The 24,547-nt window shown below is 39.1% G+C and overlaps 1 protein-coding gene and 1 long non-coding RNA gene across 2 annotated transcripts; one reads left to right on the forward strand and one right to left on the reverse strand.

Moving 5' to 3' along the window:
• The first annotated feature begins 2,810 nt into the window (after positions 1 to 2,810).
• On the forward strand, positions 2,811 to 24,427 carry mapk1 (mitogen-activated protein kinase 1). The gene is made up of 9 exons (XM_083527433.1): positions 2,811 to 3,218; positions 3,332 to 3,503; positions 14,627 to 14,809; positions 16,383 to 16,572; positions 16,678 to 16,794; positions 17,853 to 17,967; positions 21,226 to 21,357; positions 21,482 to 21,591; positions 21,673 to 24,427. Exons 2-9 carry the CDS (start codon positions 3,334 to 3,336, stop codon positions 21,787 to 21,789), a joined length of 1,134 nt encoding a protein of 377 aa, XP_083383559.1. The 5' UTR covers positions 2,811 to 3,218; positions 3,332 to 3,333; the 3' UTR covers positions 21,790 to 24,427.
• On the reverse strand, positions 18,881 to 20,578 carry LOC310718595. Its single transcript, XR_014531199.1, has 2 exons — positions 19,830 to 20,578; positions 18,881 to 19,743 (listed from the first exon to the last, which is right to left on the reverse strand). It is a non-coding gene; the product is annotated as an uncharacterized lncRNA (long non-coding RNA).
• Positions 24,428 to 24,547: the final 120 nt, after the last annotated feature.

Here is a 24,547-nt window from a genome sequence, read left to right on the forward strand (position 1 = left end):
TCCTGCCATGTATACCAAAGGTGCTCACTATAGCAGGTCACTAAATATCTTTCACTTAATTGCATGTAAACCATATCTTCATGAAGCTGGCTTTGTGAAAAGGAGCATTGTCATGCTGGAACGTTTTTTGGTCTCCAGGTTCTCCTAGTGAAGTGAAAATTTCATGATACAGCATCCAAAGACATCCTATACAATTGTGTGCCTACAAATATGTGAACAGTTTGGAGATGAAACATATGGCTGAAAAAGTCCATATAGCGTATTTAGTAGTTTAAATGTAAAAAAGAAAATTCATGAGGAAGTACTTTTGCCAGTAAACTGTGTTTGTTACTGCTATTATGGATCTGGTGTCAGTAGACATATACCTTGTTCAATAATTAACAGCTGGGAACGTACAAATACAGAGTTCTGGCTCTGTGTTAATGAAGTGATTGTTAGGCTCTCTATGTATCAGTTAGGAAAAATACACATAAACTAAGAGAAACCCTTAAAATAATGACTCTTAGCGAAAAAATAAATAAAAATGTGTTAGGAATTTAACTGGAAAACACATTTCTATAATAGCTTTGCTGTACAGGTTGTGTGGAAAGCAAACAAACCTTTTTACGAAAGGAACACAATGTAGTGGAAAGTACTAAAACCTTTATTTGTTCTGCCAGAGGGCCAAACCGAACTCCATTTAGGGGCTTATATAACATTACTATAATATGATATATTACATTAAGTACATTACTCGGTTTCTCTTCTACAGCTTCAGTATCAAACTGCAGGATGAGAAACCAGTTTAAGATGTCTAATACAGCTAGTTGTCCACATTTGTGGGTTTAACGAATGTAGATTCTTAAATGCATAAAATATACATTATATATACAAGAGTTTGTGACCATTAGATTGCAATTGGCTTTATGAACATCCCATTCCACATTTAGTCCCCATTTGGTGTTATATTATCCTTCACTCTTCTGGGAAGATGTCTCACTAGGTTTTGGGGTTTGCGTGTGGATCTGATGCAGCACTTCATCATTCTCCTTCTTGGACAAATAGCTCTTACATAACTAAAAGATGTGTTTGAAAAACAAATTGTGGTCCCACTAAGTGTAAACCAGATGGAATGGCATGTCACTGCAAAATGCTGTGGTAGTCATGCTGGTTAAGTGTACCCTCAATTTTGACAAAATCACCTACAGTGTCACCATTAAAGCACCCTCGCACCATCACACCTCCTCCTCCTCTATGCTTCATAGTGGGAACCACACATTCAGGAACCGTCTGTTCACCCTCCGTACATTTAACAAAGACATTGGACGTCCTCAGTATGATCACACTCTTGATGTCACCCAAATGAGGATAGGTTCACCTTTTAAGTCTGGTTCCTCTCAAGTTTTCTTCCTCATAACATCTAAGGCCATGGCTTGCTCATCAGGGATTAATGCACACCATTCACATTGACTCTTAATATTCTGTAAAACTGCTTTCAGACAATGTCTGTTGTGAAAAGCGCTATAGAAATAAACTTGACTTGACTTGACTTGACTTGACTCACAAGAGCCTGTTTCATGATAGAGTTTGATGGTTTTGGAGACTGCACTCCGGGATACATTTAAAGTAATTTCTTAAAGGAATGATGGACTGTGTTTTCTCTTGACTTTACTGATTCTTGCTATAATATGGATTTGTTCAGTAGATGTAGTAGAACCAAAACAACTATTGAATTTGTTTCCTCAGCACAAGACCACTTGCCACTCAGGGCAAGAAATATCACCAATAAACTCTGGACAAAGAACCTGTGAACTGAAAACCAGACCAGGTGATTAAATTGTGACTCTGATTAGAGAATGCAATGAGTTTGCCAAGTTGTCATCAATATCATACATGTAGCTACTTCAGACAATCTAAAATATATAACACATTCTGGGTTGTTTGACACATTTTTGTTTACTACATAATTCCATATGTTCTTTCATAGTTTGGATGTCTTCACTTTTAATTTAGAATGTTGAAAACAATAAAAAGAAATACGTGTGTTAGCCTACATAGCTGATACTTTTTAAAACATCCTGCCGCAGTACAGTGTTCGGTTTTACTGTTTGTGTGTCAAAGGAAAGGAAATTCTCAACTTTATAATATTACACCATACAAAACTTTAATGTTAAGTATTTTAACTTCATTTCTGCTGAGCATTTAGAGAACACTGTCTACAGTCATATATATATATATATATATATATATATATATATATATATATATATATATATATATATATATATATATATAGTATCTAACTTTATACTATGCACCTAAAAATACTCGGAAGGTTGCCTGGTGGTGTAAACACGGTATAAAACTACTATGAGTGTGGGTCAGCTTCAACCAGTCTTGTCCCATGTCTTCCACTAACCCATGTTTTTCCTTCCTTTTCTCAACCACTCTACACAGGGATGACTTCATTTTTTAATCAGCCAATGTTTTTCCTTTTTTGCGCCACTCTATAGTCATAGCTGCAATTTTCTTCAGCCAATGTTTTTCCTTTTCTGCACCACTCTACACAGTAATGATTTAAATTTTTCTTCAGCCAATGTTTTTCCTTTTCTGCACCACTCTACACAGTAATGATTTAAATTTTTCTTCAGCCAATGTTTTTCCTTTTCTGGCCACTCTATAGTCATGGCTGCGCAAATGGCAGCTCAGCACTATCTTAAATACTCCAGGATCAAAGTATCCAGTCACCATGATTACTAATAATCGGTGGATGGAATGATGGATTACCTGAAGCTTTTGACCTGTTTGACTCCCTGACACATGATTGCATAATGTGGGAGGGGGGGCTTGATTGTGATTCAGTCGACAGATCAGCAGCTGTAGTATCAAAAAATATAAATACCCCTTATCCATCTTTTTTCCCCTTTAAAATAAACTAGACATGGGATCTTTGTATGAGTTGTTCGGGATCACGTGACCTCCCCCGTTATTTCCTGCCGCAGCGGGTTAGCTCCGTCTGCAGTCTCGAGCGCGTTCACTGCATGTCAGCTCACACACACATACACACACGCGCGCGCACACACACGTACTCTCACACTTTTTCCTTCTTTACAGCCATTTTTTTTCTGAACTCGCCGCAAGAGCATCTCTTTCCTTCAACTCGGAATATATTCTGGGATAATTATAATTTTTTTTTTAGGGGGGACTCTGCTGCTCTGTTCACACCGGTGGGGCTTTCGGTGTGTGTCGCGAAATCTTTATTTATTTATTATAGTTATAACTATTTGTTATTGTTATAATGATTATTATTGTTATAATGATTATTATTGTTGTCTTCCTCCTCCATTCCCAGCGATGTCGACAGCGGCTGCAGCGGCGGTGTGTGGCCCTCCTCCTGCTGCTGCCGGCGGCGGCGGCCCGACTCCCGTGTCCGGCGCCGAACTGGTCCGCGGGCAGGCCTTCGACGTCGGCCCGCGGTACACAAACTTGTCCTACATCGGCGAAGGAGCCTATGGGATGGTTTGGTAAGTCCCAGGCTGTATTTTTTTTTATGTTTTTCCTTCCCTTTTTTTTTTTGGAAAAAAGTCGCTTTCGGTTCTTCTAAAGCGTTCATTCAATCAGTGCAGCGCCAGGCTCCGAGTTCGGTGCAGTACGGACACTTCCATACTCCGCAGTACGCTCGCTGGAACACCGGCGTCTCAATCCTTTTTTTTTTCCTCGCTTACTATTTAGTGCGTAAGTACACGCGGTTTGGGACTCAGCTCTCGTTAGCCGTTAGATTAGCTCGGGTGGCTAATGTTCGCTGTATGTTTCAGGGAAATCATTTATGGCGAAATATTTAGTCTTCAGTCATTTTAATAATGTATACTAATCATATTTCTTCGGAAAATCAAGTCTGTACAGGATGTGTGGCTTGTTTTTTTTTAAGCTAGCTAGCTAACTTGTTGGATCACTTGTTGATATTCGGTTTCACTCGAGTTTTCTGTAACATGTTTAACTCAAAAGATCGGTTTGATGAGTTTTTTTGAGATCTCTATATTTAGTTTTTGTAAATTGTAGGACATTCAGACATTTCCCTGCAGGTTTTGAGCTCTTTCTGTCGGATGTTTCTGCATAAATGTAGGTTGATTGCAAGCAAGTGATTGCATTTAAGGAAATTGCAATTATAGATCATTTTGTTTGGTGGTTTGGTGCAGTGCAGTGTTGCAAATCTAGAATAATGCATACGCAAAAAAATCTTGGTGACGTCACAAAATAAATTTGCATATTCATAGGCTCATCAGACTCGTTTACTTGTTAGCTCGTGCTGCATGATTAAGGGAGATTTAATAAAGAAATGTGTAATAGGAATAATAATAAAATATGTAAAGAAAATTGTTCAGACATTTTCCTCCAATTGAGCTCTTTTTGTTTTAGTTTTTTTGTTTCCTTGGATATAAAACATTCTGTGTAAATGTAGGTTGATTGTAAGCAACTGGTTGCAGGAGGATCTTTTGCAGTCATTACTAGTTTTGGTCGGTGGTTTGGTGCAGTTCAGTGTTGCAAAACTAGATGATGCTTACGCAAAATATCCGTCTGACATCACAAAAATGGTTTGCATTGCTGGCTCATTTGCATTTTAACTTCTGTTGCATGAGGAAGGATGATTTTATGAAGGAATGTGCAACAGGAATCAAAATATAAAATGTAAACAAAATCATATTTTTTTTTCTTTCAAAATAAATCTTTTTTTTTTTTTTTTTTTGTCCTGGCACCAGGAACTACACTGTGTGTGTCTATGCAATACTATAATTTTTATTCAAGACTGTAGAAAAAATGTGTATTGGGGAAATGGGCACAGTTAAACACTATGGATTGAAAAATTGTATCGAAACCATTGAATGGATAATGGGATTGTTGATTATCAGTAATTATTGGACAGACTGGGAAAAAAAAGGTGATCATTGGTTCATTTTTGAGAATTTTTGCAAGAGCAAACAGTCTTTACACAGGTAAGTGTGGTCAAGTGAACCCACCAATTTGTTTAACCAGCAACGGTGGTCTGAGCTGGAGAATTGTATTAAGTACAGAGCTTTTGCTAACAGCTGATGCTTAGTTTGCTGCTAAAGGAGGTTTAAAAGTTAGCAGGCTGTTATCAACATAAAATTAGTAATATATTATTTCTGATCTAATTGCAGTATTTTACAAAATTGTACATTATGCTGATAAATGTAGTTTGTTAATTTCAGTGTAGGTGTTCTGATGTGCATCACATCATTTGCTTGGTTGTAAAAAAAAAAGAGAGAAGATTTTAGTCATTTGGGCCAACAATTAAGAGTATGGATCAGAGAACAATCTCTGTCACGATATGCAGCTTTGAAGTAAAACAGCATCGGGAACATGTTATGGAAATCCTTCATAACCTAGGCTTGGTTCTTTTTTTTTTTTTTTACACAAAATATTTGCATACAACACACTTTGAATCGAAGGTGATGAATATAATTCTCCTGTGCACCAGATGTCAACCAGTGCTAAAATTCGGATATTTCAGAATTCAGTGTTTCGCCCCCAAATGCTATAATAATAATAATAATAATAATAATAATAATAATAATAGTACTAATAATGTGAAATGGAAATAATACTGTATTGGTAACATGAGATATTTTTGAGTTAAACAGGGCGAGCTTGGTGTTTGTTTAATACCTGGAGGTAGGGAGAGGTAAAATATGACCTCTTTGTGGTAAATATTATTAATTCCTTGCCCATGCGTTCACTGCTCGATGATTGGAGTGAAAAATGATACGTGACTGATGAATCAAGCCCAAAAAAAAAGCAAAAGATTTCAGCTCGCCCTTAACCGAGTCGAAGCGCACATCCTGTCCGATCCCAGTCCGATGCCGTCCATCTGTTCCCAGTGAAAGGACATGCATTGAGTGTGATCTCATTATTGGCCCGAGCCTGCTTTAAGTTCTCACACAGAGTGGAATGAATGAGCTAGGCCTCCGGTTTACACCCTGTAAACTGCAGCAACAACAACAAAAAGCAAATCATTGTGCAAACTGAAAGCTGCAGTACATCACGCTGTATGGACATCTGTGTTGGGAGGAAGTAGGCTGCTATCTGGACTTGGCAAGTGGCATTTCACAGAGATAAAATGAATCCCAGTGCATATTCGATCAGCAAAGGCATGGAACGAACTGTTGCATTGGGTTAGTAAGATGGGAAGGGTGGTCTGAAGGCCTGTGGCTTTAAAGATGGGAAATAGGATTAGGCTGGGTAGCCAGAAAACATGTCATAGCAGTGTTTCCTTTAGTTATAATTTAAATTCAAGTGTCGTTTCAGGATTTTATTTGAAGCAGATTTAAGTCTTAATTATGCAGTGTCACAGCTTGGGGTGTTCTCCTTCCCCTTGAGTCCTGCAGTCCCCCCGTTTGGCAAATCTTGGCATTCTGCTAAACTTTCCATCCCGCCTCCAGCACTGAATATGAAACCCTCATTTCTTGCAGCCTCACATCGAATCTCCTGTATCAACCGAGAGCAGAAAATCACAGCGACTGAGCCTGTCAGCAGATCACACAGTGAATCAGTGATGGGATCCAGGGTTTGGTTAGGCGTCAAGGATGACTGACCTTGAAACTGTTCTGAATGAGTAGACTATATGAGTAGACTATGAGTAGACCCAGATCTGGTGGACTCGAGGATAGTATTTCTTTTGAGTTCTTAAATCTGATTTGTTGATTTTGTTTAATGTAAAAGAAACTTCATGACGTTTATATCAAGGCACTTGTTTTACTACTACATTTCTATAGTAACTGCTCATTCACTCAAATTCATTTACAGGGACTTGTATACTGGACACTTTATCTAAAATTCATTCATTCATTCATTTTCTCCCGCTTATCCGTAATTCGGGTCGCGGGGGCAGCAGTCTAAGCAGGCCCCCGCCTTTGACTGCTGCCCAATCCTCACAGCACCGTCCCTCACGGTCCCTCCTGCAGGTGGTGAGCCCACGGGAAGCTTTTATCTAAAATAAATGTAAGAAATGTTGTATATTTACCTATATTCATAACATGATTACCTTTTTTTGTATGAAAAGATTTTTCCTTTTTGGAAGGAGTCTTGACGATCAGCTAGCTGTAACTGTCAAAGCTTTTAAGCATAAGATTCTTCAGGACACTGACACTTTTTTTTCTTTCTGAATTGCTGCACATGTCTTGGTTGTAGAAAAGTGCTATCTGCCCTCATGTGCTCTCAGGCACTTACTGACTGGTGTTGATGTGATTGACAGATTAGATGGTGTTACATCCCTCACATTTGGAGATTAGGGACCATTTTGCTTTCTTAGATAGCTGCGACATTGTATGGAATCGAAGCGAGTAATGAATAAGAATTGTTAATACCAATTACAGTGGTATAAAAGGAATAAAACACTTCGGGGCATGCTGCTGTAGGATGGTAATCAAGCCCTCGGGATGGGAAAAATGAAGTACCCTGATCAAACCACTTTATTGTAATTATTTTTCTATACCAGCACACCTATGAAGAGCCTGTGTTGTATAATTGAGATCAGAAGATTGTAGTTCACATCCCAGCCACATCTAATTCACCTCATTGTGTTCTCGAGCAACACCGAACTGCTTCCTCTGTTGTAAAAATGCTTTTTAAAAGTTATCCGAATAAATAAATAAAGGTTCAGGAAGACTCCAGTAGCGTTTCAAACAGTGCTCTGTTAAGAGTCGAATCGGTTTTAGGAGGTAAAATGAAAGTAGGGTGTGTGTGATGAGGAAATGTGTGATTGAGCAAGAGACAGGAAGAATGGAAACAGGAAAAAGAGAGAGAGAGAGGGGGAATAGTTTGAGTAAAACAGTTAAAAGTGACTGGGTGAATTTGGCAGAGGGAAAAAAAAAATGTGCTCAGAGGGAGGGCATTCCATTTTGTTGTTCATGATCACTGAAGCGGTGGTTCCTGTAAATGTGTGTGTGTTTGCCTGCTCCCAGCCATCCGCATGCCAGCACTCGTGTCCATTGTATTGGATTTGAACTCCGGGGGCCTTCTGTAGGTGATGTCACGTCTTGTTCCCTGTTCAGATTTGACTGTTGGGCGGAAACTTTATCTTGTGTAACAATCTCCATGCCTGTGCCAGAGCTCCTGTTTGCTTTAGAGAGGTGTTACACTGTAGCCTTCACTTTTACCCTGCAGTTAAATCAGTACTTAATCATCTCAAATAGTTCCTGATGCCTTGCTGCACTCCGTGTGTGTGTGTGTGTGTGTGTGTGTGTGTGTGTGTGTGTGTGTAAGATAAGCACACTCGCTCTGCTTTACACACTCGCGAGGCCTGCCAGATGAACATGCTGTTTTTTTTATTCTTTTATGGAGCTTTCTGAAAATCCTGCTTGTTTTGTAGAGCTACCGAAAAACACCAAAACTTTGTCAGCTGGTAGAAAGAAAATGATTTCTGAATGATTACTACATAAAGTGGTACAAGTTTTATTTATGGAAATAGTAAGAATGAGGAAATGTATAAGGAAAAATATCTTGCCCGGGTGTGTGTGAGCGTGGTCTGAGTTTTCGTATTAGACCAAGCTACTTTTTGACATTGCAACTTTTACTTTTTCTCAAGAAATGCATTTAGAAAGATTGGTAGACATTTCTATATTGTGAGAAATAGCACATTATTTAGACATTTTTTTTTTTTTTTTCTTTTTCAAAATGATAGATTACTGGCTAGAAGCAGCTGATTTGATGTTGAAGAATTTGTATTTAAATTCGGAAAAACAATTGTTTAGGGTTTTTTTTTTTTAACTTGGTGTGAATTTGTATGGAAACATATTATTAAGAGTAAAAATATCTAAAATGTCTCTAATGGCTCATTATTATTATTATTATTATTATTATTATTAGTAGTAGTAGTAGTAGTAGTGCTACATATTATGGTTTGTATGAGATGTCAAAATAACTCTTTTGGGAAGGTGTTCCACTACATTTTGGAGCGTGCTTGTGGAGATTGTGTGTAAGTCTTATCTGCATAAAAAAATGCATTTAAACACATATGAAGGGGAAAAAATGCAAATGAGAATAGAAAATCGTAATTCGTTCCAGTCTAAATCCAGTATTCTCTTGACTTCAGTTTGCTAAATATATATCAGGCTAATCAGACCTGTGTGCTTTTAGTTTCTTGCTCTTTCTCACTCTCTGGCTGTGTTTATGTCTGTGTTAGTGATTGAGATGCTTATCAGTGGCCGGTAGTAAAATGAGCTCTGTGTAGGCCTATTGTGTTCATCAGAAAACACTGAGAAAACCATTGAGTTTATGTAGAGGTAAGAGTTTGTATGTTTTTGTTGATTGCTGAAATATACAGATATTTCTCAAAGCCTGAGTGTCATTGCTCATACTAATATTAGATGCTTTTTTTTTTACACACTTAGAACGGTGAGCTTGACCTTTGCCTTCTCACCTCCGTAGCTTATCTTTTTGTGTACACACACATGCAGAGACACGCAGATCGCTCACTGTGACACACCCTTCATGCTTATTCCATAGACACATGGCTTCATCGTTCGAATGTTCAAGCTCGCACCTCTATACACTCACACTTACACACACATGCACGCTGCACGTAGGGGGCTTGTTTGGTGGCTAATGCCAGGACTGCTATGGTGCCGGTCACCATGGTAACGTTCCTGCCAATGACGTCAGCATACCGCCATTCAATCTGGCTAGACGTACTGTGTCAGGATGAGGAGAACGAGTGATCGAAAGAGTGAGCGCTTGATTATTCCATGTGTATGTATGCATCCATCTTCTTCTAACCGTTTCTTCTAGCAAATGTCTTCAGTGATTTTATTGTTTTTTTTTTGTTTTTTGTTTTTTTACGCAGAGCCACCAATCCAATCAATAAGTGAAACAAACGTGTTACAAAAATGTTGAAAATGAAAAGTTTAAGTTAATGATTGGCGTTATTATTATTATTAGCTGTAGTTTCTGTGCTGAACATGGGATTAGCTGGGCCTGTGCAGTATTGAGTTCTCACTGCTCAGGAATCAAAAAACAGGAAAATTAGCATTTCCACCATTTAAAGACCATTTCAGGTTTAAGGAGAGTAGGGGAAAGGAGGGTGCAATAATAATAGTAGTAATAATAATAATAATAATATCAGCTGTGTAGTCAGGAACTGCTGGATGGCAGAAAAAGTAACAAAACTCAGCTGGATTTAAAAAATGATGGACTGCAGCATTCCTACACAAATGTGTAACATTTGTCAGGTTTTGTAATACGATACAATATAATGGGCAGTGGATGTCATTGGTTCATATAGTGGGTGTGTGTGTCCCACCTTGTGGAAATAAAGGCACTAAAAAGTATGGAAAAGAAATCTGTTTTTGTAATGTGAATAAAATATATTTTTGGGGGCACAAAACCTAGTGCTTTCTTCATTCTGTCTCTCGCTCACTAGCTACTTGATTGATGCCAGGCTTTAAAACATATCTACACCATTACACTGTACCCATGAGAAACCAACACGATGTGTGAATTGCTGATTACTAGTGTGAATAGATGGTTATCGAGGTTGATTTGAAGACTCGACTCGTCTTTTCCCCCCCCACACAATCTCACACACATCGTTGGTGATCTAGGCGTCACAGCTGCAGTTTGCTCATCTGCTTGTTTACAGACTAGAAATCGCTGCCGTTTAATGTTTTTTTTCTATCCCAAATCCCTCGCCTCTGCCTAAACACACTTTTCACCCTTCTTTATTTATAAACCGGGGTGTAGTTGTCAGCATTTTAACCCTCGCTTCATAATTTCTTCCACCAAAGCGAGGTGTGTGTGTGTGTGTGTGTGTGTGTGTGTGTGTGTGTGTGTGTGTGTGTGTGTGTGTGTGTGTGTGTGTGTGTGTGTGTGTGTGTGTGTGTTTTTTTATATATATATATATATAAATAAACCCGCTACGCTTTGTTGCCGCCCTCCTTTCCGCGTCGCCATGGAAATATCTCGTTGCATAACTCTCTTCTCTGCAAAGTCTTGCCGGTCCGTCTCCTTGGAAACCATATCGCTCTTTCTCTCCCTATCTTCATCTCGCTCTCTTCCATTCTGCTGCCTTTTCTTCCTCCCTTTATGCCTCCAGTGTTTCTATTGCTTGCCATTACACTTTTCATTCGTGTGTGTGTGTGTGTGTGTGCGCGCGCACGCATGGGTGTCGACTGCGGTGGTTTATATTCGCTAGGCTAATTGCTATCCCACCCCACTCAGCTGTCCACTTCCTGCAGTAACTCACTACATCAGCCTTCTGGTAGCTCGCAATTACAGCCTGTTCTAATGATGCAACATGCATGCCTTTTTTTTTTTTTTTTTTTTTTTTTGCTGCTCGATCCAAATTAGGTTAAGAACGTTTGTCAGGCACATAGCAGCACATATATCTTCTTGTTTCTGGTCTGAAACGAACCATGAGAGTCTTCCTTCATGTCGCAACACAAGATGATACTGGATGATCATAGCCTTATAAATCCTGATACGGCCTCCACGTATATGTTGCGTGTGCTGATGTTGCGCTATACTGATCCGCTTTGTTTTCAATCTTCAAAAACGCAAATCTCCAAAACACTGCAAGTGAATCCAAGTGGTTTTGTCGACAGTTACTGACCAATGGTTTCTAGGTCTTTGGCACTTTCTTACTTGGAAGTTTAAGCCTTACTGATCTGAAGGTCAGGGGTTTAAGCCACAGAATTGTCAGAACTAACACTTTTGGACCCTTAAACAAGGCCCTATGTGCTCCAGGGTCGCTGTATAATGGCTGACCATGTCCTCAGACCCCAGCTTCCTTAAATCGCTGGGATATGCGAAGAAAGAATTTCACTTTGCTGTAAAAAAGTACATGTGACATTTTATAAAGTACCTTCTTTCTTTTTTTTTATATATTATGTAATAGCAGTAAGCAACTCACCTGAGGTACCAATGATTTCTGCTGCTTCCATCCAAACTTTTGTTTTTCCTCCCGATGTCACCAAATTAAATAACAATTTGTTACGTTTTCGGAGCAACGAATGTGCACACCTGACCGGTCATGCCTATAAGTGCTTGTTTACCATCCCATTATAGATTTACTGTAGCTCCCTTTTGCTGTTATAATAACCTCCACTCCTCTGGGAAAGCTTTAAATTGGATTGGGTGTGGCTGTGGGGATTTTTGCTCATTCTGCCACAAGAACATCAGGATTAGGTTATTTAGAAAACTGTTTTGAAGACCTAAATGTGTTCAAGAGGAATTGAGGTCATGGCTCTATGCACTACACTCAAGATCTTCTACTTAAACCCGAACACACCGTGTCTTTATGGAGACTTCAGGCGCATCACAATGCTGGAACCTACAACCACAATTTTGAAAAAGTTGGGACAAAGTGTAAAATGGAAATAAAAAGAAGAATGCAATGATTTGCTGAAAAAGCTGTGACAGGGCAAAAAAAGTTGTAAAATAGTTATAAAATTTGCATTTTGTTTTTATTTACATTGTTCCAACTTTTTTTGGATTTGGTGTTGTATTTGGGTCTCTCAATTCCAGTGGTGGAAAATTAATGTTTCAGTGTACAAAGATATTTTAGACCATTGTTTTAGACTATGTACCCCAACAGTTGGGTGTGATTTAATCAGATATTTACACAGTTTCTCAGAAAAGCTATTCACTAAAGGAGAAAGGATGCATGTACTTCTGGGAGCAGTGACGTTTGCTTAAATCCTAGGTAAATTTTTGCTTGTGTTTCCACATCCTTAAATCTTGTGAGCCAGTAGAACGTATGTAGGTGGGTCCCTTTGTTTGACTTAATAATCAACAGTTTATTTATTTATTTATTTATTTAGTCAAATCAGATATCTTTCTCTTCTCTTCCACTGTCAAGGTTTTTTCTCCTCTTCTGCTTACTAGTGATAGTGTTATCACCCCATTCCTTTCCAATTTACTTTCTTTGAAACAATTAAAGCCAACCTCAACCATGATTGGTTAGTGTCTCTTCGATTGACTGGGGAATGGGAGTAATGCTTACCTTCAATAAAGCATGCCCAATCTTTCTCTATAGTCTCCCAGTCACAGATGGCCATGTTCTTATTGGGATATATACTCTCTCCAATACAGGGCTGACACTTCTGCTACTCCATTTGGGAGCCCAGGCTGTGTAGTTAATGGAAGCATCATTGTGCACATCACGGTTCGTCTGAGATGACTAGTGTCATCATGGTATTGGTGATATCATTTATATTTAAATGTTGACAGCCTAATGCACTTTGTTAGAGGGACTAAAGGAGGGGTAGGTTTCGGGATTTGTCTCGTTATTCACATAATATTTTTGTCTGGAGGTTGATCAAACAAGCCTTAGACTGTTTCTTGTACAATCCATTTGTGCAACGATGGATTACACAAACGGCTTTGCATCAGGCTTTTTTTCTTCCTGTGTCCGGACTGAATGCGCTTTTTGAGCGTTTTGAAATAAACACTGAGGAAACGGGGAGGACTGTTACCTCTGAGTGAGAGAAATGCAATGAGGTTTTGAAAGAGGAGACTGATCTGAAGGTCAGCTATAATGGGCGAGTGTGTGTGTGCGTGTGTGTGCGCGCGTCGTGCCTCTGTTCTAGCGTACCGTCAATTTCAAAGAGTCACTATGGCAACACACTTCCAAGCTTTTACACTGCACTGAAGTCTGTTGTGTGTAACAGAGCATGAGCCGTACATGATCCTTTGTGGCATTCTTGTACTTAAATTTAACGAATCCACTGACCTTCTGTTCAGTTTTTCCCAGTGTATCAGACAGTACATTGTCATCGTCTTCCCTTTCTGTGTCCTCCAAATTCTGCTGCTGTTGCAAGTTTGTAAGAGTAGATGCCTACGATCCCACAGAATACCACAAATGTCTCACCCAGCACAGAATCATCAAGAAGTCTTGGGCTAATAGACTAATCTGGTTCAATTTGGTCTAAAAACGCTCCTTATCCACACTATCCTTTTCAATCGTTTCCCACAAGTGGCTCATCTACAGTGAAACGTCTGAAAACACTTACGTGTTAAACCGATCCACCCTGCGTTTATTTACTTTCCGGATCTTTGAAACTTTGCGGCAAATGCTTCATTGTTTTCGAACGGCTACGTTTTCAGATTTATTCACTTTGGAGAGCATTTTTCAAAAAGCTACATTTTTTATCGACTAAAAAATGCAGTCTCGGTGTGGAAGAAAGGCCATAACGCAGAGGAAAAGTGCGCCTTTTTAAACGCAAACCTATTAATGTGGACATGGCCCTGGTCTGTCTTTCAATAACTTTGGCCAACTTATTGACCACAAGATTCAATACAGCTGATCTTCATGTGACAACTTATAGATGTGGCATTATAATGTGTAAACATTGATATTTTTTGTCAGTTGTAATAACACAGGAGCACTTGAATACTTTCACATGTGGATTTCATGTCTTTCTTTTGAAAATGTCAGTGTTATTCAACAGTTGCACAGGGAAACTGCTTTCTGTCCAACTCTTTCTGACAGGAATACATTAAAAATAAAGGTTAAATGTTTTTTTTTTAATGATCATGTCCTCTAGTTTAATTGTATGATTGAATAGTGGCCATGCTTATGAAACTAAGGTGGTGTTGTTTTTTTTCCCTCTTTTCTCATGTTTTTCCCCTGCAGTTCGGCATACGATCGTGAAAATAAAGTACGCGTTGCCATAAAGAAGATCAGCCCATTCGAGCACCAGACGTACTGCCAGCGCACTCTGCGCGAGATAAAGATTCTGCTGCGCTTCAAACATGAGAACATCATCGGCATCAACGACATCATCCGTTCACCCTCCATCGACCAGATGAAAGACGTGTATCCTTTCCAGGCCACTCAGACAGTAATGATGTTCATAAAAACACCTTTAATTCAGAACAAACACACATGTATCGTTAGCATCACAATACTTCTGGTATCAAGGACATACACACCAGTAAATAATCCTCTGAAAACCTCAGCTCAAGGTCAACGTAATCATATGGACGGATCGTACGGGCTGACCTTCTGGAAGGAACCTGTCTCTGACTCCCTAATCAGATTTCTCTCCATCAATAAAACGCTGTTCAGTCAGACAGTCCCACTGGTTTCATTTAATGTCTGAAAGCTTAGGGTTCAACTGCCAAGTCGGACGTTCGGGCGCCGAAGCTCCGTTTTTTTTCTTTCCTTTACGCAACGTAGTAGATGAGTAGGCAGCAGGCCCCGTAGTAAAGAGTTAATTTTGGCGCAGAAATCAATAGTCAGTAGGCGTTCGGTGGCTCACTGGCAGCACAAACGTTCCTGTAGAAAAGGATGAGCCTCTGCTATTCTGTACACTCAGTCCCTCTTGTGCATCATGCTCAGGAAGAAGCGGCTTCAGACAGCAATAAGAGATCCTCCCCCTCTTCAGCGGAGGGGTTTTTGGCTGGATGCTATATTCAGTGTGTGGGATGGCAGCTGAAATGGCACGGGTTGTTGGAAGCTCTGCCTTGAAATGTGCTTTGTGAGATTTTTTATTTTTTTTTGAAGGCTTATCATTTTCTGTCCTGAAAAGTAGATAAAAGAAGCTTGTGTTTGTGGGTTGTGTACTTTAATCGAATCTAGGTTACATCTTGATCGATGCTGTTCTGAGCTAGAAAAGAAACGTTTCGCTTTGCGTTGGTGACGAGTTGTTGAGGAGTTTGCGAAAGTCAGCAGGAAGTTTGGTTCCTGTTCTGGTTGTTAAACCTACTTGTCCACTGGGCTGCTAAACATTTTAATGATTAATAGCTTGGACATGTTTTTTTTTTTCTCCTCCATCACCTCAAATTGACAGACACTTTTATTCAAAACATCTGACAGTGATATCAAGATAAAATCGAGGCGTAGACCCCCGGCCTTTTTTTTTAGGCGTTTCCTAAATGGAAAACATTACATTGTACATTAAATCTTGCTTGAATTTACATTGAAAATTACTATATAAGGATATCATAAAAGGCTTGGCCTCATAAAGGGGCATTTTAGACAAATAATGTTTTTTTGTTTTTGTTGGGGGTTGTTTGGCATGAGGAGATTTACTCTGGATATGTACAGGATGTTTATGCGTTGTTCTGTGCAAGCACTCATACCACAAAGATGCACTCATTAATAACCCTGCGTCTGTGTATTTTAAAGCATTGGGCTCAAACTGAGTAACATGCAATAACATGGTACCCGACACATTGCTAAACTACAGAAAACCCCCACGTAGTGTAAGATGTTTCTGAAACTTTGGAGGGAAAAAAATCCCGACCCAAACACACTCCTCACCACCCAGCAGTGCAAATATTGGATAGATTTCCTGAACCAAACAGCATTCACGTTTGTCCAAACATACAGACTAGAAGCTTCTTTAAACTGTATACAGCACATCCTTGACTTGAGCAATCTCCAGCTACATCGTGCAGGACCTGATGGAGACCGATCTGTACAAGCTGCTGAAGACGCAGCACCTCAGCAACGATCACATCTGCTACTTCCTGTACCAGATCCTTCGTGGCCTGAAGTATATCCACTCAGCCAACGTACTCCACAGAGACCTGAAGCCCTCCAACCTGCTGCTCAACACCACCTGCGATCTCAAGGTGCACCTTAATAAAATCGTATTCAAAGATTTTGTGTGTGTGTGTGTGTGTGTGTGTGTGTGTCCCTCATCTGTGATTGTTTATTAAGTCACCTTGTGTTTTCAGATTTGTGATTTTGGGCTCGCACGTGTAGCCGACCCGGACCACGATCATACCGGGTTCCTCACAGAGTATGTAGCCACGCGCTGGTACCGTGCCCCGGAGATCATGCTCAACTCAAAGGCAAGATGCTTTAATAAGGATAATTGTGTTATATTTAATGACTGATCAACAATTTTTAAACCAAATTGATATGATTCCTGCTGTTAATGTTAATTATTTGAATTAGCTTTTTTTTTTTTTTTCACATAACAATAAATAAACGTGCAAATGTATGTTTTCCTTCCTGAATACATGGCATGTGAATTATATTTGTGAAAGACATGTTATATAAAGAGTTACTGCATCAGATATGCCTTAACATTCAGTTTTTATTGTAAGTCAGTCGACTTTTTAAAAGTCCTGAGCTAGTAATAAGTGAGTAATAAAACACGACAGGGGTGCTGCAACAGAAAAATGATTAACAACAGGATCTTACCATGTTCAGTGTGTCTCAAAATTTTTAACCTGTTTCTCCACATTATCACTTATCTTACAGCAGCTACAAAAGGTTATGCCCTTATAGTCTCTTTTTAGATTTTAAGAGTAACAGCATTTTATGTAAAAAAAAAAAAAAAAAAAAAGCGAGAACACTTCATTTTTTTATCTGGCAACTTGGTTAATGCTTTACCCTTCTAATACACGTTTCGATGTAATAGCTGTTACTATGGAAACGCTGACATAATTGTAGTACAGAACACGCAAATGAATATATTCGCTATATGGACAAGCGCTTGAGGACACCTGCTCATAAAATTTGTTTGTACTTTTTAAACGTCCCGTTTTACCTTCAGTCGCTATTTGGTATTATAATAACCATCTTCTGGGAAGATGTTCAACTAGATTTGTGCTCATTCAGGCACAAGGGTGTTATTAGGTGGGTGAGGAGGCCTGGGGTGCAGTCAGCATTCACATTTATCCCAAAGGTCTTTAGTAGGTTTGAGTTCAGAGCGCTATAGCAGGAGATCTTCCACTCAAACCCATGTGAAGTATACCTTCATAGAGCTGGTTTTGTGCACAGGGGCACCGTCATGGTGGAACATGTTTGGTTCTGGTAGTTCAAGTGAAGGGGAAATTTATTTTTATATATATATAAAACTTAAAATACTGACCTGTTTTTGAATTGGTTGTTTGACTTGCAGGGTTATACCAAGTCTATTGATATCTGGTCAGTGGGATGCATTCTGGCTGAAATGCTCTCGAACAGACCCATATTTCCTGGCAAGCACTACCTGGACCAGCTCAATCACATTTTAGGTATGTATCTCTTTTTTCTTTTTTTTTTTCTTTTTTTTTTTTTATACTTGATAAATACTTATTACTAGAAAACACTTAAGATCAAAGACTTTCTAAAAACCTGTACAATAAAAAGGTATAGATTATACACACTGATTAATCCTGTGCTTGTGATCTGAATTAACTGTTTGCATCAACAAATTCTCAGGCCTCAAAAATTCAGGTCTCCACTTTTCCTCCACTGCAGACACACTGATTGACAAGATCGCAGGGTTTATGTGGGTGTCTGCGTAGTTTTAATTCTGATTTATACCAAAATCAAATTGTGGTTAGACTTTTACATACACACGCACACACACACCGTAAAAGACGTGCATCTTGAGTTCAGAGACGAGACATACGTACTGAAAGCTGTACAATCGGCCCGTTTAGCGATAAATAAATAAATTATAGAGGAAAAAGCAAAGCTACAACTCTGCCTATATTCGCTTTATATGTTTTGTGGTCAAATCTGCACACTAATTGCCAAATCAGCGCTTGATGGTTATCAGGTAAAAACAGCTGAATAGACTGTTCCTGAACAGATACTGGAGTCCTATCGGGTAGCTCTCGTTCACACTTTTCGCTGATATACATTCTGGTGATTGACACGTTCATCAGCTTCCTGTGGCGTTTTCTGTCTGAGGTTTCTATCTCTGTGCTCTGACTTGAGAAATGTTACCTTCCATATGCTGAAATCATCTTTTAATTTATAAGTAGGATCTGAGTCTTACCAGCTGTTAAAGCTTTAGTTTTGATTCATTTCTCTCTGTTGCTTGCTCTGAGTACATTTACACTGTGCTAAGCTGCCTTTTTCTTTTGTTTTTGTTTATTTATAAATTTGCTTTTCCATTTGTGTTTATAGTGTTTAGTGGGTCGAGGTTTTTAAGCCCCAATATCACCAAGCTGCCATTCTTTGGCCCTTGAGTGAGGCCTTTAAACCTCTGTGCTCCAGGGGCATTGTATCATGACTGACCATGCGCCCTGACCCTAGTTTCTTCACATCGCTGGGATATGTGAAGAAAGAATTTCACTGTACTGTAAAGGAAAAGGAAAGTGAGAAAAGGTTGGATTTTGCATATATGCATTTTCAGTTCATCACTTTTTATGTATGATTAAATGTAAACATTCTCTATGGACAGCATTTGCATATAGAATTCACCAGTGTGTGCATCACTATGGATGCATCATGTCATCTTTGATGTATAGGGGAAGCAGTGTGCTCATTTCTCAGTGAAAGTGTGTATCCCTGTAGATATCAACTGAACAATGGCCTGATCTGTACAATAGAAAAATCCTTTCTCACGTTCATACTAAACTTCCTTTTAATGCACACAGTGACTCTCCAGGAAACATGTGTAAGAATAATGAATCAAAATCGTCCTACACGGTCACACCCATATAAGGACAGGTTCCATTTTTAGCCTGGTTGCTTCCCCAAGTCTTAAGTGGTAAGGAACTCTGGATGTCTAGATTTGTAATGAGTGAAAATCTGTTGTCAAATGTATTTTATTAAGTGTGATCTACACTGTATAGATTAAAGTATTTCGACAACTGACTTTTCAAGCCATATGTGGTTCTTCCCCAAACAACAATGTTGGAGGCATACAATTGGATAGGATGTCTGAGGGTGGGGTAAAATTGAATTTAAACTTGGATATCTAAGCATGGCAATGCCCCTGTGCACAAAGCAAGCTCCATGAAGATATGGTTTAGATATGGGTTTGAGTGGAAGATCTCCTGATATCGAGCTTTGAGCTCAACCCTATTAAAACACATTTGGGATGAATGTGAATGCTGACTGCACCCCTAGTCGCCTCACCTCACCTACATCAATACCTGACTTTACTAACGCTCTTGTTTCTGATCGAGCACAAATCTATTGGAACATCTGCCCAGAAGACTGGAGGTTATTATAACAGCACATGGGGACTAAATGTGGAATGTGAGGTTCAGAAAAGCACATACCAATCTTCTGGTTAGGTGGACGTTTGTCCATATAGTAATAACAGAGTTGCATGGAATAAAATTAAAACCCAGGAAGAACATGCTGTTCGCCATACTGACAGTAACTCGAGGTCAGGATTGAATCATGGACATATGTGTATGGTATTGTGCATTTGCTGTTCAGTACCATTTCTTTTACACGTACAGCCTCGATTTTTGTAACCGTTTCTTCAGTCTAGTTAATTATAGTGTGTGTGTTTGTGCTTCCTCTCGCCACCCGCATACACTCAACTATAGGGTGAGAAATTTACTTCTGTACTTCAGTTTGAGCTACTTTATTTACTGAAAATGTTTGTGAGAGAGAGAGAGAGAGAGAGAGAGAATAGTAGCTGTTAATATGTATGCAAAATGGCCGCCGCTTACATTCAAAGCCATTCAAAAGCTGTCAGACATGTTTGATCCTTGTGGCGTAATACAAGTGTAAGGGGTTGAAGCAGTATAGCAGCATGTGACTCTGTTTCCTTAGAAAGAAAAACTGTTGTGTCACAAATCAGGTACTACTGCTCTGGATCATTATTGAATATTAACACCAACCACCAGCAGATCGTGAATACCATCGGTGCAGATGGCAAAAAGAAATATATAGAGAAAAAAGAAAAAATGTTTTGGCTCCGGCATGCCATCTACAGGACAGCTGCACATAAGCTACACAGACATTGGTGATGTGTTGAGTAAGAACATCAAGCATAATTCAATGTGTTCTTTCAGGAAACTTTTTTCAGATTAAGATTCCAGCACAAAATTCCCTCTCAGAGTTTGGGAACATGGCATACTCTGAACAGCCTCCGCAGATAATAAGGAGCACGTACACATATGTGCCTCAAACCATCATGAGAAGAAAGCACATTTATTGAATGGAAATGGTATCTATTTTGAGACTTCCTCAAAGTGCTTTAGCAGTTAGGCAACAGTGTTTCTCCAGATTGTGTATTGCATTTGTTTTACGTTTCCCGAGCCGCCGATCAGAGGAAGCAAGAACGACACAGTTCAGGCTGGCCTCCCTCTTCTCATCACTTCTTACTCCTAGTTCTCTTCCCCTTTTTGTCTCCACCCAAGTAGCTGTCTTATTCCATGTCCACATTCACACATCAATGAAAGCTTTTTGAAAAATTCAACTGTTTGTTCTCTCTCTCTCTCTCTCTCTCTCTCACTCACTCACTCACTCACTCTCTCACTCTCTCACTCACTCACTCACTCACTCACTCACTCACTCACTCACTCACTCACTCACAGGTGTTCTTGGTTCCCCCACACAAGAAGACCTGAACTGCATCATCAACATAAAGGCCAGAAACTACCTACTTTCTCTGCCTGGGCGTGCCAAAGTGCCCTGGGTCCGCCTCTACCCAAACGCCGACCCGAAAGGTCAGAGTTCATCATCAAGTTCTTTTTTTTTTTTTGTTGTTGTTGTTGTTAAATAACTGAAATCAGGGATACGATCATGATTCGGGATTTTCAACTCTTCGCTATTTTGTCTCGTCTCGTCTAGCATTGGATCTGTTGGATAAGATGCTGACATTTAACCCCCATAAGAGGATTGAAGTGGAGCAGGCCCTAGCACACCCCTATCTGGAGCAGTACTACGACCCCACTGATGAGGTAAGGAAGCTCTCGAATCCACCAATAAGGGTTCAAATCGCCCAAATTGGAATTTCTAAACTTTGGTTTCATTTTCACCAGCCTGTCGCCGAGGCGCCATTCAAATTCGACATGGAGCTCGACGACTTGCCCAAAGAGACCCTCAAGGCGCTCATCTTCGAAGAAACTGCACGCTTCCAGCCAGGCTACAGACCATAACATAGCCGACTATATGTACTCCATCTCCAAGTTTCACTCTTCGCATAATATTATTTTTAGTTTTTCATTTTTTAATTTTTTTTTTATTATTACTTTGACACTTTTTTGTTTTGTTTTTTTCCCCTAGATCAGAATTGTTCTGGATTAGTTTTTTTCATCTTCTTTCATCTTCTTCTTTTTTCATGATTTGAGTTCAACCTATAAAGGTGTGTGAGAAAAAAAAAAAGTACGAGTGTGTGTGTGACATTGAAATACGGAGTGCAGGCTGACCAAAATATCGTAGAGGGTTTGCTTCTACGGATGAAACTCTTTTAATGCTTCAGTTAAAAGCCTGTGATCGTAACTGCTGTGCTTAATTAAACAATTCTGTTTTTTTTTTGTTTTGTTTTTTAAGAGAAAAAAAGAGCTTCTCGTCAGTCTCACTCCTGCTTTCCTGTAAAGCATCCGTAAAGCCATTTTCGATTCGAGGCCAAATTTGGAAGGGGGAAAAAAAAAAAAAAAACACAGCTCAGTTTGCCAAGGTGCCATACGTTTAAGGCTTTTAATTAACTAATATGCCACGTTCCCCTTCGATAACAGGACACTATATACCAAGTTTGGGGGTCTTTTTTTAATGAACTATTGTATAACTGATTTAATATAGCGTAGATGTTTTCTAAAGATTGGATGCTGTTTGAAAACATTTCAAAAGAGCTCAAGCACCAAAGAAGAACAGGTTATTTGGGCCTCTTCGGTGGGGTTATACATGTTTTTTTTTTTGGTCCATATCGTTAAAATCGGTGTAAAAGATGAGCTCCGAATCATGTCGAAGCACATACAGGGCTATCAGGGATAGAGGGAGGGAGGTAAAGAGGGAAGTGTCAAATGTTCACAAGGGGTAATTTGTGGCAACACTTAAACGTGTTGCCACGTTTAAGTAAAAAACACATGCAAAGACAAAAAAAGTGAGTAAAACATGAGCTAAAAAGTACAGTGCCTCGTCGTGTTTTTTTTTTTTTTTTGGCTTTTGGCTTTTCCTTTTCCGGTGTGTGTGTGTCTTCTTTCTCTTTGTCTCTCTTGCCTTCTCTCAATAAGACTGTGTCCTTGCATGACTGTTAAAAAAAAAAAAAAAAAAAAAAGAAAAAGGTAGAAAAAAAGAAAAGAAGGGGGGGGGGGATAAAAAAGCTTTCTATACAAAGAACATGGAGGTGCCACACTTCTGGGGATTCCACATCGGGACTCTCAGGTCTTTTTTTTTTCTTTTCCTTCAGTGGTTGTTCTTATAGTCCCTCTTTCTTGTTAATTGCTGTTTTGTTTTTTGTTTTAACTCCCTCCTACTTTTTCGACCTTATAGACCATTTCGGAGAATAGACTTTTCAGAAACTCAGTCAGGTTAGTCAACACCGATAGGGTGAAGTTTGTTGGTGTTTAGCCGTGAAGATGTTCACTACACAGGAAAACCTCACGCTTTACTCAGCGCCAATCAAAGCCACGCTTTCTCGCTTTTAATCCTGTAAAAAAAAAAAAAAAAAAAGGCGGCTTTGAGCGCAGATCTGACAGCGTGTACCTTGAAGAGCGAACTAGCACTTACTGAAAAAAATATATCTAATATAAAAAAAACAAAAAAAACGAATAAAGCGTAAAATTCAGACTGCTCTATGGTTCACTGCTGTTGCCTATAACTTTATATCCAGCATGGTGCCATCTAGTGGCTTGACCCAGTGTCAGGTGCTACAGAGGACATTGTTCAGTTACTAGAGCAGAGATAACGGGCTGATATTTTTTGTTTGTTTTGTTTTGGTTCTTGTTTGTTTTTCCTCCTCTGAAAAGGACTGCAAAACCCTGTAAGATAGCTTCAGCCAAGTCCATGTGCAGCCTGTCTGTTCTGTGTGCCTTTACTTATAACGAATAACGGTTTATTATCGTGCAGCTTCGTTTCGTCGGGGATCGGTTGTGATTTTTTGCGGTATATTCTTAAATACGTATAATAATAAAAAATAAATAAAAGAAAAAAAAAAAGGAAAGAAAATCAACCAAAAAAAACTAGATGAATCTGATTTCTTCATTTTAAGTCTATAGCTTTTGTGACTTTTTTGTGATTTGAATTTGGGAAGGTATTAATGAATTAAGTAACGAATTAAAAACTTTTATTTCTGTTTTGAGTTGATCCACCCCTCCTCCTCTTCTTCTTTTTTTTTTTTTTTTTCTTTTCGTTATAGGGGCTTCTTGATATTTTTTGGATGTTTTGTGCAAATATTTTTTTCCCTTTTCCTTCTTTCTTTTATTTTTTTATTGTAAACTGAATGTTTCTAGTGGTTATTAATCTCGTTACAGAGTTGTATCTATGTATAAACTCTTCTGTAAGTAATGTTCTAAACAGTTGTGGATTTCACTTACAGGTTGAAGGTTTTCCCTGCCTCTCCCTTGACTCTCACCTTCACTGGGGGGTGTTGATGTAATCATTCGGGGGAAGCATTCTAATTGAATATTGAAATCTATTAAAATGTGTTGCACCTTGAAGAAAAACAAAAAGGAATTACAGATTACAGGTTTGTCTTTGCTGCTGACAAACTATTTTTTAAATTACTACTATTATTGGGTAATTTAGCATCTGCCAAGTCATGTAACCTGAACATACCAGAATAAACACTGTATCCTATTTCTTCTTGTTGGTGGTAATTTATTATTCCACAATCTAACATGCCAGATGCGGTAGGTGTGGGCAGGTTGTCTCCTGCTTAAGCATGAAGGTGGGCAAAGAACCAGTCAATTGGGGGCC

This window comes from Silurus aristotelis (genome assembly GCF_946808225.1).
Source record: "Silurus aristotelis genome assembly, chromosome: 23".
Lineage (NCBI taxonomy): Eukaryota > Metazoa > Chordata > Actinopteri > Siluriformes > Siluridae > Silurus > Silurus aristotelis.